The sequence below is a fragment of the Cetorhinus maximus genome, chromosome 14, assembly GCF_964194155.1.
Source record: "Cetorhinus maximus chromosome 14, sCetMax3.hap1.1, whole genome shotgun sequence".
NCBI classification, from domain to species: domain Eukaryota; kingdom Metazoa; phylum Chordata; class Chondrichthyes; order Lamniformes; family Cetorhinidae; genus Cetorhinus; species Cetorhinus maximus.
In genome coordinates this window covers 7,716,438-7,735,781 of record NC_135892.1, presented here as the reverse complement: position 1 = coordinate 7,735,781, position 19,344 = coordinate 7,716,438, and the positions used below count along the sequence as shown (strand labels likewise).

General features: G+C 43.6%; 1 protein-coding gene across 2 annotated transcripts in view; it reads left to right on the top strand.

The window, feature by feature from the left end:
• The window catches only part of jag1b (jagged canonical Notch ligand 1b), a 47,586-nt gene that overhangs the window by 7,239 nt on the left and 21,003 nt on the right, over positions 1-19,344 (top strand). For both annotated transcript variants that reach the window (XM_078556454.1, XM_078556453.1), the window contains exons 3-8: positions 5,161-5,209; positions 10,515-10,769; positions 11,221-11,281; positions 16,618-16,748; positions 17,233-17,352; positions 19,080-19,193. In XM_078556454.1, coding sequence (XP_078412580.1) covers positions 5,161-5,209; positions 10,515-10,769; positions 11,221-11,281; positions 16,618-16,748; positions 17,233-17,352; positions 19,080-19,193 — 730 coding nt within the window. The remainder of the gene's footprint in view (positions 1-5,160; positions 5,210-10,514; positions 10,770-11,220; positions 11,282-16,617; positions 16,749-17,232; positions 17,353-19,079; positions 19,194-19,344) is intronic.

Genomic DNA, 19,344 nt, shown 5'->3' with positions numbered 1-19,344 from the left:
AACCTACAGCCCTTTGATTCAGTGACGAGAGGATGACCAACTGAGCCATAGTTGACACACAAGGAGGCAGGAGATGAGTTCTGCGAACTAAGTTTGCTAATTAGCCTTTTTAATTCACCTAACCTACTGTTCTTCAATACCTGGTGATTTGGGTGTGTTGGGATTTAATGAAGTGATTGACACATGCACTGCAGTCTGCTAAACGTCAATGCTAAATTTTCCATTCATCAACTTTAGTATCTATTTGATAGAGGCGCTTAAAATCATGGAAAGGTTCGGATAAAGTAAAGCAACCGTTCCCAGAGTCAGAAGGACCAATAGTCAGAGGGTACGGATGGAAGGCGATTGGCAAAAGAACTAGAGAATGATGGGATTTTTTAATCAAGTAGTTGGGATTTAGAATGCACTGTAGGATAGGGTGGTGCACACCAATTCAGCAGTAGCTTTCAAGAGGAAATTGGATAAATGTTTGAAGGAGACAAATTTGTAAAAGTGTCGGGCTAATTGGATCACTCTTCAAGAGCCAGTGCAGACATGATGGGCTGAATGGCCTACTATGCTGTACTAGTCTGATTCTGGCTTGCTGCTTTTGCAGTGCAGCGTCACAAGATATTAACCAAGATTCTGGCCTTGACTTGCAGAAATCTCAATAGTATATGTATATATGTAGTTTCGGTAGCCCATTGGGACATCTACTGAGTGACGTTGAAAATCCATAACTGATTCTCTACATCCTTTCTGTACCAGGTAATCCTCCTATTCTCATTTTGAAATGGAAATATAATTGATTTGGAAATCATAAAATATTGGGAACCTAGACTTACTGTCTAGGTTCACTCCTCCGACTTTACAGAACTCAGCTCTCCTGAAGGCAGTGTGTGTCTGAGATGTGTGGCACTACGGACTTGTACCTGGTGAAGGCTAGGATTGTTCTTTTTTAAGGAGAGACATTTTTTAAATAGATGAACGCAGGGAATTGCCACCAAGTGCGTTGTATTGACCAGGAGGAGAAAGTAAATAACTGCAAGTGGTGGAATAGATCGACAATGGATCTGAAAAGATATGTTAATATTTTTACCGTAGACTGTTCCCCCTCATCTCAAACTTTTTGAAAGTTGAAATTTTTTTCTTCATTTCACAATGTCATCCCCTCGATCTCTTTCTGCCCCCTCCCCTCCCTTTCTGCCCCCTCCTGCCCCCTTTTTCGCCTCCCTGCCCCCCCCCCCACCCCCACTCTCTCTCTGACCTTCCCCATCCCTCTCTGATCCCACTCTCTCTCTCTGACCCTCCTCCCCTCCCCTCTACTAATTGGACAGTATATTTGGCAAGAACCAGTGATAAGTTTTGAGTAATTGTTCATATTTACCGTTTAAATGTTAATAACTCAACCCATGTCCTTTAAATGGCTCATTGGCAAAGAGCAGTTAATAGTAATGCCACCAATATTATTCTGTGCTAGGTTAGGAACTCTTGTTCACTCCCTGTTGTAGATTAAATCTTATTTGAAGATATATTTTGTCCCAAAATCAGTGAACTGTATTCCTTCGGTAACTGTGTTCAAACTTTCAAACTTGCAATGCATGCTTAGTACACTGCTGTTAACTTTTGATTAAATCTTGGGGATTGAGGCACATTATCAAAACTTTACAATAAGCTTGTAAAACCTTTTTGCTAGGGCATTGGGAGAGGGATGTGGCACCAGCTTCTATCTAAATAGTGACTAGTTCTTGGGAGATGAAAGATGTAACATTCACCATTCAGAATATTTCTAAAGGGACTGGAAACACCCTTTTGCCTCTGAAGGGCTGAATTTATGGTCATGACTTAAACATCCCTTTGTAGAGACAGTATCTAATTTGAGCAAAGGTAGCCTAGTGTCACTATTCTCCACTCTCTTACACCCCCACCTCAAAACCACTCAAACACCCCAAGAGTTAACATTTTTATTGGTTAATGTGGGTGGATCACGGTTCCTGTGCACTGAGCAATTATAATGATGGACAGAATAGTTCCTTTGTGCAGGATATATTGGTTTGAATAACTGCACTGTGTCTTGAGCTGTCCATTAATTCAGTGATGAGCATAGGTCAAGACTGAGCATGGGAAAAATAAACGGCATCCTGATATCTATCCAGTACTGATAACCTGACAGTGAATCATCAGGAGAAACTTTTAATGGGACAAGTCTGTGTGTGTGTTTTAATATTGACTATTAAAGTATGACCAAGTTAGTTTATCCACGTTGAAGCATGTTTGGACTTGGTCCAGCAACTTTGTATTCTTCTACCTTGCAATCTAACCTGGAAGCCGTAACTATGTTTTTCTTAGCCTCCTCACTCCTGTAAGGTGATTTTGAAATCAAAGCAAAGCTGTTCTATTATTATGGGTGGGACAGTGACTCTAATTTATTTGAAAATTCCCATTGTCCTTTCCTGGAACCTAGTGGAAGATGTGATGCCAGGTTAGTTAGCACCTGCCAGCTTTTGTCAAGTAGCTTGTTTTTCAGTTAAAAGCCCCAAGACGATGAGTGTTGCCTGTGTTGAACTGACGGTTTTGACAGTGGGGGATCTTTACAGGTTGAGCCTGCTCAGGGTTTCAGCTGATGCTTGTGTGCCTGTGCACTTTCCAGCATGGGTTACTAGATAGTGTTTGGTGTCTTTTTCTATTCTCTCTTTCTTACGCCCCCCCCCACCACCCAACTGAGTCCAGAAACATCGTGACTTAATTGTTTTGCCTTTTTAAGATGCACTGACTCCTCAACACACGTTGTGGACCAAGCCTGGTGTCACCTTATTGTGTGTGGCAGCAGTCCACAATACTCATACACCTGATTACGCCATGTCAGAGTTTTAACTAATTGGTTCATTTTGTCTTTGGTCCTAGTCAGTGACTCCATCCTCTTCCTGGTTCACAAACTTGATGTTGCCCATTGACCTCAAGTTTTCATCCCTACATTCACAGCACCACCAAGACTGCCTGTTTCCACTTCTGTAGTGTTAACCAACTGGACTCAGCTCCTCTGGTGAAATCCTTCTCCATGTCTTTGTTAGCTCTAGACTTGACTATTCCAATGTACTTACTTGCATGTGGCCTGCCGCCATCTACCTTCTGTCAACTTGAGCTCATCCAAAACTCTGCTTGCTGTATTCTTAATTCACAGCAAGCTCTTTTCACCTGTCACCCCTGCGCCCACAAATCTACCATGACTCCGGTTTTAAAATTCTCACCCTTGTTTTCAGATTCTTCTGAGGCCCTGTCCCCTCCCCATCTCTCACCACCTCCAGCCCTACAACCTCAGAGCTTTGTGCTCTCCCAGTTCTGGCCTCTTGCGCATCCTCCAATTTTAGTCACTCCGCCATCGGCCGTTCTGTCAGCTGCCTAGGTGCTAAGCTCTGGAATACCCACCCTGCATCTCTTTCTCCCCCCACAATATGAAGCTGCTTTAAGATCAAATCTTCGATCAATTTGGTCAATTGCCTGAATATTTCCTTATGTGTCAGTGTCTGTTTTTGATTGCAGCCCTGAGAGGCATTTGGGGCATTTTACTTCACTAAAGGCGCTATATAAATGCAAGTTATGTGCTGTTGAATTCGGTGATTTCGGATGGAGCACGTGGTAACGCTTAGCCATTGTTTTCTCCCTGATGCCCAGCTCCGTAACCTGCGCCCCTTGCCAATGTTCATATTGGGCAAACTGGAATGCCAAGCTAGACACGCGTTGGCTTTTGAGGAGTTTACTTTTGGGGTTTTAATTGATCCAGAGTTTTTGTTACAATGCTTTGAAAGCAGCCCTCTGATTTCGGATTGCTTCCCATGCTTAATCAGACCTTTGGTTGCAATTGGGCAATCGTATCATCTGACAAGTGATTTTTTTTTTTGAAATTGCAGGTTGGGAGTCTTTAAATTGAGGCGTGAGGTACTTGTCTGGGCTTGCCTGGTTTTGGTCATGTTCAAGGTTTTTTCCCACAGTTATCAGTGAGTGAAACTTCAGTTTCTCTTGGCTCCGAATATGACACATAATTAAGTCTGAGTCCAAAAAATATTGTCTATCACGCCTTGTTTGTACAATGTTAAAACTCGGATATTGCATTCACTGTAGAGGTTGAGGTATTGTTGTTTTAGACTATTGGTGTCAGCACTTTGACCATTTGTAGTTATTTAGATCATTGTTACTTAGGAAGCTAAAGCAGTTCCTTTAAATGAGGGAAATAAAAGTTCTTGAAAGCTGCTGACCCTTGTAAAACCAGAGCAGGGAATATCCTGAATCAGTTTCTTTTACATAAACTGCAGTGTGGAATTAAGGTCGATTCAACTGGTTACTGTTATAAAATGTGTTGCTTTTTAATAAAATTTGAAGGAGTGCTTTAGTAGTCTGGCAAGACTGCCTATTATCTAATATTACCCTTCAATGCGGTTAGTGTTATGAGTTCCAGTATGCTGCCTGTAGAAGTGGCGAGTAGGTGTGTTTTGTCCCAGGATGGTTTTTTTTTTTTGCCACCAGCTTTTGTTGTGCAGACAGGAAAATGTTCCTTTTCTTCTGCTGAGATTCATAAGATCTGCCTTCCGACACTTGATACTTGTGGGAGCAGTGATGGCCTAAGACAGACAAAGCATTTTGAAAAGGGGTGTTGAAATGAAGTAAACCCCTGGGATTGTATTGCTCGGTTTAACTCTTCCACCTCAACGTTCTTCACTTACAACAGCAGCAGCAAGGGGAGGGGGGGGAAAAAAGCACTCTTGACATCCATTGTGCTACAGAAATTGACAGCTTCTTAAGTTTTTTTTAAATCTTGCTAGATGTAAAATATTTGGGGGAAGGAAGAGAGCTGGAACTGTAAGATCAAGTTAACTTGTAGGGGGTGTGGGGTGCAGGGGTGGGGGAATGTAATGGTATCTATCCTTTTCACTTCCGATTTATACAGGGTGATGGGAACCTATTCATTTAGAGGCCAGGACAATTTTAATTTTATTTTTAAAAAAAAAATTCTTCCTACCTCAAAAACATTGTGCTAGACACTTAATCCTTGTTTGCTTGACTCAGCAAAGTAGATAAATATCAGGGTAATGCAGGTATCTCTTGTTGGATGGACGCCTTTTTAAAAGAATGTTGCTTTCATGCTCCTTGATTTTAATGCCTGCGTTTTCATTTTTTGTCTTGCAGAGGTCATACACTTTGATTGTGGAAGCCTGTGACTACAATAATGACACCAGTAAGTGTTCGAGTCCACTTGGGTTACAGATTTGCGTGCAGTATAAATAGCAGTGAGCTGCTCGGTGTTATGTCATATCATTTTAACTTAACCAAGAAGGAAGTGGGAGAGCCTGTAGACCAGCAATTTCGGATCTCTTGAGCTGCTTTTGGAGGAGAGATTTGTGCTACAGCTTGTTACCCAATTGTTAGCTAATGTTTTGATTTTTCTCTTTCTCTTCCACACCACCACCACCCCAGTAAATCTCAATGTCTCTCCTCTGGCCTTGTTCCGACACTTTATCCCGCATTATTAACCTGGAAGAGATGGTGCAGCCTAGCTGTGGGCATTTCCCCCATCCCCCCCCCGCCTGCCCTTCTCTCCAGCTTAGCCCATTCCCACTGTTTATGCGCTGACAGGTGGGCTGCGGGGGAGGGGGCAGCAAGCAGGGAGCAACATGCCTTACTTGGCGATGAGAATGGTTTCGTACGGTTGATGGGTGACGGCAGGTGTTTGGGTCGTGCAGACCCAAGTGGCCTTGAGCAGCAGTAATATGCACAACTGTATATCATAAACCTGTAATGTATGTGAGACGTGCATTCCCTCAAGCAATGGCAAAATTCTCAACTGTCCACATCAACTCTTGGCCCAGTTTAGTTCGGGATTCTCCGAAGTGCCTATATTTTTAAAAATACATGCAAATTGAAATAAATCAATCTACCTGAAGTAGATGTAGAGAAACTGGGGTAAACGTGAGCATTTTTAAGTGCAGGTTGTTGAATTGTCCTCCGTTTCTCCAGTGCTGTGGTCCCATTTAGCTCAGCATTATATTTATATGGGGGGATAATGACTCGTAGAATGATTACAGTACAGGAGGGAGGAGGCTATTTGGCCCATCGTATCCAGGCCAGTTCTCTCCAAGAGCAGCTCAGCTATCCCTACTTAACCATGCGCAGCCCAGCAAAATGTTCTCCCTTCAGGTGCATATCCGTGGAGGCTGCGATTGAGCCTCCCTCCACCACACTCCCGGGCAGTGCAACCAGATCCTATCCACTTGCTGCTAAAAGTTTTTGCTGCTTTTTGCCAGTCGCCTTGAATTGGCGTCCCCCACGCCTCCGCCAACAGGAACAATTTCTCCCCACTTACCCCATCGGACCCCCTCCCCCCGCTTCATCATTTGGCACATCTGTCGGCCTTCTCCAAGGAGAAACGATCCCAGCTTCTCCAGTCCAGCCAAGTCCAGATATGACGGGGAGTTATAAAAGCCAGAGGTTTGCTGTTCCATCTCCGTTTAAATCCTGAAGTTTTGCAGGGGCAAATCATCCACTCACTGGAGATGCAATAATACCTCTCTGCCATGAATCTTTTGTTAAAATTGTTTGATTTTTGTACCGTTTGCCCATCAATCTGGGCAGATGTTGCATGACACAACATGTAAATTGGTAGCTGGTGGTGGAAAGGGAACTAATCTATTCCTGCTACACTTGGTCGAACAGGGGTTGATATTTTTGCGCTTGGGACAATAGATTTGATTCTGCAGGTCTGATTTTTATTTTTGTAGCAATGACAGAGAGGTAAACCAAGTTCACCTGCATCACAGGTTTGTGCTGTTATGTTTGGTTCTGCAAAGTCGAGGTGGTCCAATACCAGGCCCAGTTTAAAAGCCGGCGATGAGGTTTAGTATTTGCGTGAATCCTTTGGCTGGTTGTGGAGATTCAATGCTGGCGAGCTGTTACCACAGCTGTGGGTTGGTGGTAAGCCCAGTTGGTTATGTTGCTGTGCCAACCAAATTGGTGTATCGATGGAATCTGTTTGACGGCAGGCTGGGAAGTGATTTCGAGTGGATGTGTCACTATTCTATAAACTTAGTCGCCGGGTGCCCAAAAAAAAAAGGCCTGAACGAGATCAAGATTATATAAATGGTGGGCCTGGGCTTTAAAACTTTCTCTTTGTGTTGAAGGTGCACATTAACAAAAAGATTGGGCTAAATGCTGAACATTCCTGCAGATTATGCCTTAGCAGCACACATCTATATTTTCTCCATTATCTTTTGCAGTTAACTAATGGTTTCTTTAGAGCAAGCACAAAGGTATCCATTTCTGAATTTATTGCACAAAATGAATAGTCCATTCACAGGAAATCCACCTTTGTTTTTTTATTTTGACAGCTGCGCTTTTTAATTTTTTCCTCTACTTACTTACAATACCTTGAGCCAAATAAAGTTCCTTATTACGTTTGTAAACAGGTGGGTATCTTTGGAATGTGCGATTGTTCTTAATTGTAGGATTAGGAAATAACTTTCCTGCCACGCCCCTAATGATTCTGTTTATGCTGATTTGGAAATGAACACTTTGTTCTTTTTTTCTCCGAAGCTGCTTGGTTGGGATGGGGGGAAACCCAAGGGTTAATATTTTGTGTGGTTTGCCTGGGTGATCATGTATGTTTCAATCTGTTGGTTTATGGTTGTTTTCAGGGTTGATGTTATCAGGAATTGTTTTAACAAAGTGTCATGGGAATGTAATGGAGATGCACAATATGTATGGCCTGCAGCATTCGGACCTGTGAGCGAGAGTCTGTCAGTTTATTCGCTGTGAGGAAGCTAGTTGGGTGAAGTTTTTAGTTGTAGGTCTATTATAGACGACTGCCAAGGTAACGATTGTTCGTTTGAGTAATGACCTTCCAGTTATTAGTGCCCCAAAACTGCTGGAGAAAGAAAATTAGGCTTCTAACAGTTCGACACGGTCACCCTATTTGGTTTCAATTGAACTCGGCCCGAAAACTTTATGGGTCTGACACGAGAGTTTGTTTAACACCTTTTAAAAGTGCCAGAACTACAGTAATGCTCATCTGCACTGAAAGAGCATTTTAGAAATTAAAATCGGGAGTTACCACGTGCTTTGTAAAGCAGACGCGATGCCCTCGAGGTGGCTGTGGTGGGGAAGAGACCGTTGTTCACCTCCTTGTGGATTGTGCCTTTGCAAAGAAAGTCTGGAGAGAGATGCAGTGGTTGCTGTCGAGGTTCATCCCGAGCAGTTCTGTGACACAGGACTCTGTGCTCTACGGGCTGTTCCCAGGGACACACACCGAGACAAACATCGACTGCAGCTGGAGGATCATCAACTCGGTGAAAGACGCGCTTTGGTCTGCCCGAAACTTGTTGGTCTTCCAGCACAAAGAGTTGTCCCCGACCGATTGTTGCGGACTGGCACAATCCAAAGTCCAGGACTACGTGCTGAGGGACGCACTAAAGCTTGGGGCAGCTGCCGCAAAGGCGCAATGGGGAAGGGTCGCTGTCTAAGACCTTTCTACCACAGCGCACCGAGAGACTGGGAACTGTTTCGAGCCCCTCGGGCTGTACAGATCAAAATGAAAGGCTGTAAATGATTGTAATATTGTTTGTACTGATGCACCTGGTGATACATTTTGTAAAAGTTTAACCTGGATTGTACCCTTGTAATGTTGTTTTTGAAATGGTTTTGAATGTGATTGAAGATTTTTTATGAATAAAGTATATTTTTACAAAAAAAAAAGCAGACGCTCCCATTTATCCTACGTGGAGTTGCTTCGTTAATATAGTGTGTAAACTGCCAGGTCGCAGTTGCTTCACTTCCTGCACTGAAGTAAATCCTCTTAAAGTTAAAAGTCACTAAGACTCTGGTTAAAATTTCCCCTAGCGTTAGTAATTTACATTTAATATGGCAACATTTCACCCTTGTTGCTGAAGCTTTTCCACCTACACTTCTCAGGGCAGATGCAAGAATGCCAAATTTCAAACTGTCACGACAATTTATACTACAGGAAAAGGTGTGCCGATTGGTTGGTAAGTTAGCTTTGATTGGTTGACGTGTTGTCATCTGGAAAGCAGCAGGGAACGAACTATAGGCTCCTCAAGCTCCCAGGTAATTTTTTTTTTTTGAAAAGTACAAGGCTTGAACATATTCCTTCTGCAGAGGACTGATCCCTGTATGTTGCTGTGATTGTTTGAAATTTGACATTCGTGTGTTGGTCCTGACGAGTGCAACGTGTCTGTCTCCAGCAATATTCAAGCAACTACTTTGTAATTTGGCTCTTTTGTGTGTCGTCTGCTGGGATGGTAAATAGTTTACTTTGCTGTGCGACCTCTCCCAACACCTAGAGGTTGGGTTGATTTCTGCCACGGTTTGATTTCTGCCACGATTGAAGTGGATTAGGGAAGTACAGCTCCGTGGTATCATCCTTTGCTAACTCGGTGCAGGTATTCTGGATGCTTTCTGATAAATCTTCACTCTCCAGCCAAGTGCTGCCAGCAGCAGGTTTAAAGGAAGCATTAAATCGGGCTGTTGTCAGCCTGGAAGGGCACTGTCAAATGCCACACGGCACTCTCATGTGCCAGCTTAATGTGAAATATTATTTTGGCGGCATAATTAAGAGACGCCGTTCCAAGATTGTTTTTGAAGCCAGAAATGACGGCTAATAATAGATAACATCGCAGAGCCAATGTACCATCCGGATTCTGATCACACTGTGAAACCTTTTCTAAAGAGGGCAAGAAGTCTGCTGTGCAGGAGAAGTGTAATTTCCAGTGTTTACAGATATGCTATTGCTGCCAATCCGCTGTAGGCTAGAGCATATGTGTCACCCAACATTAAACTTGGTATTAATTTGAGCAAGCCTGGTCAAACACTAAATGATCACTTCAGTATCAGAATGTCAAATGTTGGATTTCTCAGTGTGAAGAATGGGATACGCACCGACATTTGCACTTTTAACAGCTGCAAGGAGCCGTAGCACTGAACGCTTTGTAAATAATGTCGACAAATAGTCATTGGGTAGCACAGAACTTGAGTATAGCTGAGAAAAGAGGCATGTCTAAGCTTTTTTTGGCTTGCCACCCATCATGCATTGGTTAGCAAGTGGACTCTGATTCCAATCAGCCACTCTCTTCACATACAGTGCAGATTGTTTTCCCCCCTTGCATTGGTATTCTTGTGAAGTGTCCAGATGAGTGCAAGATGAAAAGCTTTGACGTCTCTCTCTTTCAGCAATAATGTAGACACTCATGGCACAGCACAGGAGGCCATTTGGCCCATTGTGTCTACGTCATTACTGTTGTAAGGGTTACAGACATCAGCATTCTCTGCAGCAGCCTGTAAACGTGCATTGGTCATGTTCTTGCTAGGGATTCAGAAAAGCAAGGGGAGGAGGCATCATTCATTTGGACAATGGGTTGTGCCATGGCCACATGGCCTGAGAATTGGGGCAAGTTTGAAGAGTTGGGTTAGCTGGTTAACTATCTTCAAAGCATTCTCGCCAATATGACATTGTATCTATTTTGTTTTAACTATAGGTCCAGGCGACACTATAGAGAAGGCTGTCTATTCTGGGATGATCAACCCCAGCCACCAGTGGCAAACCCTGCGACACAATGGTGCAGTCGCCCACTTTGAATATCAGATTAGGGTGATGTGTGACGAGCACTACTACGGCTTTGGGTGTAACAAGTTTTGCAGACCCAGGGATGACTTTTTTGGACACTATACCTGTGATCACAATGGCAACAAGACCTGTTTGGAGGGCTGGATGGGCCATGACTGTAACAAAGGTTAGTCTTTTTTTTTAATGTGGCAGCGATTGACTCGTTGATTTAATTTTGAAATGTCCGAGTATTAAACTCAGAAGGGTGACGTTGCATGGGAGAAATTTAATCTGTGATCTCTTTGGACACCAGCCTAGTAATTTAATGTGGCTCAGAAAAAGAAGATTGCGTTCATTATAAAAAATCCTTCAGGCTGCCATATTCACAAATTGTTGAAATTGTATTCTTCAGCTATTTGATTATCCGCTGTGCATATAAAGTATTTATTCTAAAGTATTGTTAGTGTTATTTTTAAGCTTTAAGTCTCATTTGCGGTTTTGAAGCAGGCTATATGTTGGCTTGAGAGTTTACAATACTGCTGGAGGAGGGGGTTAAATCATATCCAGGTGAATGATTTGGTTTGTTTGCAGGAGTTTTTTAACTGGTTGAATTCTAATACTCTCCTCTTCCTTTCCAGCGATCTGTCGCCAGGGTTGCAGCCCTGAGCATGGCTCCTGCAAAGTGCCCGGGGATTGCAGGTAAACGCACTAGCTCCTCCTGAAAGCACCGGTCATTTTCTGTAAATCTGAGCATGAATGGGCGTAAACAGTAATATTGGAAAAAGCAATGCCGGAGTGGAAACCCGGAACACCTGTCAACCTGTGAAACTCTTTGCACCTTTGAAAAGAAAGACTTGCATTTCTTTAGCACCTTTCACAACCACAGGGGCGCATCCCAGAGTGTCCCAATGAAATGTAGTCACTGTTGTAACGTAGGAAACACAGCAGCTAATTTGTGCACAGCAAGCTCCCACAAATGGATAACGACCAGAGGCTTTTTTTTTTTGTGTGCGTGTGTGATGTTGACCGAGGGATAAATATTAGCCAGAGTGCCTGTGATAACTTCCCTGTTCTTCGAAATAGTGCAGTGGGATTTTTTTTGTTTTTGCATCCACCTGAGTGGGCAGGTGGGGCCTCCAGTTTAAAGCCTCATCCGAGAGACAGCACTCAGTACTGCACTGGACTGACGGCCTAGATTTTTGGGTTCAAGTCTCTGGAGTGGGACTTGAACACGCGACCTCTTTTGATACTTGAGGTGAGAGCACCACCCGCTGACTCACAGCTGTCTTTTAATATGGTGGCTTCGGTCTCGGTTCAGAAGGGGTAAACCTTTTACTGATCTCTGCTGGGCTCCTTGAGAGAGGTTTCTGCCTGTCGTCTCCCATGTGCTGCCAGGTCCCCACCATTTCATGCTTCCTGACTTTGCCGTTAAGGCACCATATTGAAAGCAATGTTAACGTGACAGTAACGAAATGCCAAGAATAATATTTTTGTTGCTGTAACACTTGGCTCAGTAATGTTGCACCCTTGAGTCAGAAAGTTGTGGGTCCATGCCCCACTCCAGGGACTTCAGTTCACAAATCTCAGCGCCATTTCACTGCACCTTTATTTAAACAGCACTAAGTTCTGGCATTCTTACCAGCATTTGTTCCCAAACCAGCACCGACAATTATTCACTATCTGAGCAAGGATCTTGTTCTAAGTGAATTGGCTGCTGGTATTTAAACTATCAGTGACTGCATTTCAAAAATAGCTTATTGGCAGTAAAAAAATCTTTGACATCTTGACAACATGAAAGTTGCAGCACCAGTTCTTTCGAACAAAAACCAAATCGGTACTCCAACGTGGGAATGTACAGAACCAAAAAGGATCATTTCTGTGTCTGGTCCCTAAGCCTCGAAAGCGGAGTATATAATTAACACTCTTGCATCTAATATTTTAACTTTTATTAACATGTATTTATCCCTGGGAAACAATCCTGAATTTAACTCCCCGCCCCTATATTAATTTTGAAATTTGCGGCTCTTCTGCTTCCCGGGGTCCAATTTCTATATGGAAGGCGTGACCTGTTATAGAATGATACGACATGTAATGTGGCTGTTCAGCCCATCGTGGCGGAGCCTGTATCGTGAAACAGGAAAAAGAACAAGCTTCAAAGGATTCACTCCCGAGTCTGATGAGTCCAAGGGTAAAGATTTGACATTTTAATTCTATTTCACCAAATAGGAAGCATTGCTGCTAACAAGTTTGCCTGTGACACTCTGAGCTTTGTGATACTTGAAGGATTAAATTGAGACTTTATATATATATTTTTTTTTAAAAACTGTTTCGTGCAATTCGATGGTTTTAGAGTAATCTGCCAAAATTTCTCAGTTACGGAAGTGACCATGCAGGAATAAACCAATTCCAGGGTATCCCAACGGTTTGAGCTCCTGATTGAGGGAGGCTATGACCATGGACTGCTGCCACTTGACTTTGAGCTGATGCTATGTTGCTTGCACTGGACATGGTATTCGCCTGCAATTGTTCTTCAACTGTAAGCCAGTTAAATTTGGTTCCATGTCTCTCCTCTCTCCTTGTTCTGCCTTCCATTTTCCTTTTGTTTCCCCAGAGAGACCCCTCCCCCACTCTCTCTATCTCTCCCCACCCCCCCCAAGTCCAGTGCATGAACACCAATTTTATAAGCTGAAGCGAAGCATTCTTTTAAAATGGGATTAGTCAAAGCTGCCACTGCCTCTGCTCTTTGCTGCACCCGAGTTGTTGGGAGGTCAGTGGCGGCATCTCGGTAGCCACCGGTGAATGCAAACAAGATTCAAATGCTTCCCCTTTTTGCAGGTGTAGCCGCTTATTTGCTGATTTGACGGTGCGTTGTAGGTTTAAGTTTAGGAAGCGGGGAGGTAGAATTTTATTTTGTGTGTGTAACATTAGTCATGGTAAAAGGCTTGGGTTGGCGAGATGGAGGGGAGGACAAGCTGGGAGAGGAGTGATTGCTGGGAGTGGGATAAAACGTTTCACTTAACCATTACCAAAAAATGTAATGATGTGTGGTTGTACAAATTGCTTAAAAAGAGACAACATCCATTTAAATATTCCCCCCCCACCCCCCACGAGACCCCCATTCTCCAGGGGCGCAATATTGAGGATTATACCCGCCTCTTCTGATGTGCAAGTATGGTTAATTGTGCGCACGGCAGCCTTTTTTTTTTAATCTGAAGGTTAACTGACCAGACTGGTGCCTAAATTAAATCTTTAAATTCGCCTCTTGTTAATTCTGCTAATTGCTGTCGGGATCAAGTCAAAAACTCTTGTTTGGTGAGACTGACGTGAACAGATGTTGGGATCTGTGTTGGGAGTGGCTGGGTATAAATTTGTGCTGTTGTCATCAGAATAAACGTGCAGAGCAGGGATTACAGCAATTGAACCAGTATAGCCAGCTTTGTTCCTAGGTTCTGGGCCTCCCAATTTTTCTTCCCCCCCCCCCCCCCCCTCCCCCCTCCCCACCCCCCTGCCGCCACCCCCACCAAACCAGCTCACCTCCCACTCATTGTCTGGGCATGCACTGCTGATTATTTACTTAAGGTGCAGTATTCCCACAGTTAATTTGCATAGCTGTGCAGCTCTCAACTGCACATTTGTTGTCTTTTACAATGGCTCCGTCGTTTTATGGCACAGCTGGCTGACCTGCTATCTGTTGGTTAGGGTGAGCAAAGGCATTCAGAGAAACCGAGGCCCCGGGTCCAATAATTTTTGGATTACGGAACCGCGCGTTGCCTGAGATGTCTTTATTTTTGTTTGATGCAAGCGTGTAGCGTTTTAATGCTGATCTGGCCGGGGAGCTTTCTCATGCGTCTTGAAAGGTTTGCTTTCTGGTTCCGTTTTAATACAATTACTGGCAAAGCCACGTAATAATTAAAAATGCTTCGTTCACGCTCGAGTGGTTCGCTGCCTCTGCTGTGTTAACTTCGGCTCCGCTTCTGCTGGGGTAGGGTAAGGTTGCCCATCTGTGCAAACCCAGTGGAAATTGTTGAGAATTTCCCATGAGAACTTGCAGAAGTATATTACAAACAGGCCCTGCCGCAAGGATTTGTCCTGTTCTGGATTAATACCTAATGCTGGGTTATTTTCGTTTCGGAAGAGTTTATTCCCTTCCCTTGCCTTGTTTTCATTTGAGACATTAAAGTAGCCGCCGAGTTGAGTAGCGAAAGTGTAGCTTGAAGCAATAGCCACCCCCCCCACCCCACCCCCCTTTTCCCTGTCCTCCTCCCCCTCCATTTTATAAATAAGTCACTTTCATTAATGCAGAGTTAGTCCTAGATTATATGGGCCACTGACCTTTTTAAAGATTACAAATGATCTTTTATTTCTAATATTATCCACAATTGACACTCCCTCCTGAAGATGTTTAGCTGGCTCTGTAAAACTGGGGGTGGGGAGCAAGATGGAAGTTTAACAGTTTGAGCCTGTAAACATTTAATAGCCTGCAGCTCATTTTAAGTCTGCACTCCCATGTTTGCTTTAATTAGAATTTTTTTTTTTGCAGAAGTTTGCTACTGAAAGTTAATGGATGGACTTATTTTCTTAATCCCTATAATGAGCTGTTTGGAGCTGTTGTTTTCCAGGGGAAAAGCAAAGTACCTATTTAACTCATGTAGGCAGGTTTATTTTTGATGATTTATTAGCAGCTTTGGGTTAATTACCTTCTCACCACTTAGTCCTTGATTCGATGTCAACTCTCTCTATTTGCAGATCTCTTGTTTCCCATTAGATTAGCTTCTAAAACACTAGAGAATTAACAGGCTTTTGGTAGAAGCCCTTTAACATTAACATTATGGCAACTTTGTTAAAAATCATTCTGATTTAAGGGTTAGCCTTCCTCCTCCACTCGCCACCCCTCCAACAAATCAAACCCTGGCATAAACCATAATTGAGGACAGTTGAGGAATGTACCTTGTAATGTTTGGTCTAAATGGGTGAAATTATGGACAATTTGGGAGGCTAATTATCTGTTATGATCCCTGGGGAAATAACATGAGTGTCAAAAGTTGCTCTTGGATGCCTGTGATCTAATTGGAACTTAAAAAGATTCCTGGTCTGTGTGGCACTTGTTTTTCTCGCTGCTTTGCAAGTAACCCCTATAAGTCAGCGATGTGGATCTTCCCCCGTGATTTACTGTGGAGTCTGTGCCTGCTGCAGCTTTAACAGCCTTTTACTATCGAGGCTTGTAATGTTAAACTTGTATCAGGGCATTTAGCTGTAACTGTGCTGTTGTTTTGAAGCGACTTGAACTCTTCCCCGCCAGTCCCACACCCCCCTCCGTGCGCTGGGTAAAGAATGCGGACGGAGCAAATGCCAGTGTATGGGAAAAAACGGAGGAACGAAATGAAAGACAGCTACCAAAATACGACAGGCTGATCGTTTAACCTTAACTGTTGGACTGATCAGCGTTAGAAGTAAATTGCTTTCCAGCAGTCACTTTGGAGGTCACAGGAAGTCGCTGAACACTGGTCACTTCTGAGCATTGAGAGGGTTTTGCTTTTTGTCTGTTTGGGGTTTTGGTGAGAGTTGGGATGGGTCTAGTGGAGCTGTTTTGTTTAATAAAAAAAAAAATAATCAAGATGACTGGAATGTTCAAATTTGCCAGTCCGTTATTCACAGCGAGTCGGGGGGGGTGGGGTGGGGGGAGCTGAGTCTGATGTTGTCTGTAAGGAAGAATTTGACACAACAGACACACGCTCGCCCTTTCTGACTCGAGTTATGGTCTGGGTTCGAAAATAAGATGAGATTGTACTTGGTAGAGCCATGCTGTGTCTCACAGAACAGTTAGTCTTCTGTGTGAAAAGTTGGCTTCAGAACGTGGAAATTCTGCCTTTAATGTTTGTTTATAAGAAATCAATAAAAACAAAAAAAGGAGGTGGGGGGGTGGGGGTGGGGGGAGAGAAAAAGTACCTTTTCTGAAACTTGGTTCTGCAGAAAAATGGCAGGATTGTTTGGCTTTGTGGTTTTTGAAATATAATGAATGTTTTGCATGTTTACAGGTGTCAATATGGCTGGCAGGGGTTATACTGTGATAAGTGCATTCCTCACCCGGGATGTGTCCATGGTACTTGCATTGAACCATGGCAGTGTCTCTGTGAAACCAACTGGGGTGGCCAACTGTGTAACAAAGGTAAGCTAAGCTCCATAGATACATTGGTGAGTTGCTAATGTTCTGAAATGCAGACGGGAGAATTTGGATTTAGTGTGTTAAGTGTGTTACGATTATATTGTGGACGAGTAAAATCTAGTTGATTTAAAAGGTCTTTTATTTGCTTTTGTACCCCATGGTGGTTCTGAGGTGGGGGGGAGGTGGGGTAAGGTTTGTATTTTCTGAAAGTAAGCAACATTGGATTAATTACCAGGGAGTCATTTTTAAACGACATTATCTTCAGTGTACACTGGACAAGTCAGTAACTTTAAGAATGAAAGTTTGTTTGGAGCAGCTACAAAGCTCCACCACTAACCAGTCTTCATTCTCCATTTCCGGTTTATTTTCTTGTAACGTTTCCAGTGTCCGTGATTTTTTTTTTTTTTTTCCCCCCCTTTTGTGCCTGCCGAGTGTAAACTGGGGTTAGCTTCTAACTCGACACCTCCGTGTCCGTGCTGCGTTTCAGATTTGAATTACTGCGGAACACATCAGCCTTGCTTGAACAGCGGCACCTGCAGCAATACCGGGCCTGACAAGTACCAATGCACTTGCTCCGATGGCTATTCCGGGCAAAACTGCGAAATAGGTGAGTGTTGAGGATGACCGTTTGATGACTTGCAAAGCCACGTTCAATGCTCCTCGTGAACTTCCCCCCCCCCCCCACCTCTCCATCCGACTCGGTCTACACACCCTTCCATTTGTTTCTCTCTCTCCCCCCCCAGGTGCGCGTCTAGCTTCCCCACAAATGCATTTATGTCTCAACTCCTTGTGGCGCAGAGAGTTTGGCATTTCAACTGACTTTATCATGCTCTCCTTTCAAAGCTCGTCTGTAATCGCTCACAGAGTCTCTCTGACCCAGCTAACTAGACCATCGAAACAGTCCAGAGCAGCCTCTGAAAGAAAGACGTGCCCTTATATAGTGCCTTTCCCCAGTGCTGAAAGTCTCCGAAGTACTTTTGAAGTGTAATCGCAGTTGAAATGTGGCAGCCAATTTACAGACAGCAAGATCCCACAAACCGCATTCTGATAATGACCAGATAATATTCTTTGTGATGTTGATTTGAGGGATAAATATTGGCCAGGACTCTGGAGAACTCCCCTGCTCTCCTCCTTGAAATAGTGCCATGAGATCTTGTACGTCCAGCCGAGCAGGCAGGCTGGGCCTCGGACAGAAGCAACAAGGGGGGGAAACCTTTTTATGTAATGAGTGGCCACGATTCGGAATGCATTGCCTGATGGGCTGGCGGGTACAGATTCAATAGCCGCTTTCAAAAGGGAATTGGACCATCGCTTGAAGGAGGAAAAAGTTAACCAGACATGGGGAAGCCGAGGAATCGTTCTGACTGGATTGCTGTTCACGGGCTGGTGCCCACTGGATGGGTCGAATGGCCTCCTGTACTGTACTGTTCTGATTTCAGGAAGGGAAATAGAGCATTGTGAAAAGGGGAAAAATAATTGAAAGCATGTTGCCGCGTTTTAAGGATTCAATATTTATGAAGCCTGAAAAATTGCCAACACTTGGAGGGGAAAAATTCAGACCCCTGTTCCGAATGTTTTTGGTGGTATCGTGTATGACTCTGCAGTTCTGGAGTCATGCTCCTGCCATCCTGTAAACTTTTGAACGTGAAACCTGAAGAGAACTCGAGCAGGAAAGCATGAAGCAAATTGCCAAGTTGGCTGGCCTGTAGTGAAGTGAATTTGCTCTCTGTCTAGCTATTTATCTACCTCCTCTTTGTGATGTATCATTTTTGTTAATGGCTTTATTACCAATTTGTTGTAGGCTTGCAAATACTTGCTGAGATCAAGTCTTTAGGCCCTGCTGCGGTATTTGTTTTCTAAGAGGTTTAAACATCCTGTACCAGTTCACCCAAGTTCGAGTGCAAAGATTAGCCCGTTTTTATCAATGCAGAACTGGCATTGCCGAGCTTTTCGCACCATTTTGATCTTTAACTGTCTACAGATGCAGTTAGAATAGGATTTTTTATTTTTAAAATTAAAAACTTATTTCTCAGAATTTGAAACAAGCACTTAGGACTCCGTTCTGGCAGCTGGGAGCCCTTGTTCTGGAGTAAGTCGCGGTGCATTGCTCAGGTCGGCTTGGAATACAAGATGATTCCTGTCCCTGTGAAATCATGGGCAGCTAATGCGAACATGGGATCTGTGTACAAACCGAAAAGAAAAATGCATGTTTATACTGACTGCACAGTGGTGGAGGAAGAAAGCAATATGGGATGCACGTGATCGCAACAGGTTCTGATTTTTAAGGAATTAAAGAATGCTTATTTGCTTATCGGTGTGTTCTTTGCACTCTAGCTGAGCACGCTTGCATCTCTGATCCCTGTCATCACGGAGGAAGCTGTTCTGAAACTGCGTTGGGGTTCGAGTGCCTGTGTGCCCCTGGCTGGACTGGCCTGACTTGTAGCGTTGGTGAGTATCCTGATGCTTCTGATATTATTGCTGTATGCAAAAGGCAGACACGCGTGCAGGAGAAGTTTATTTTTATTTATTTATTTATTTTATTTATTTAAAAAAGGACACCGGCCATTTTTTTCTGACTTTGCAGTTGAAATCAGTGTAA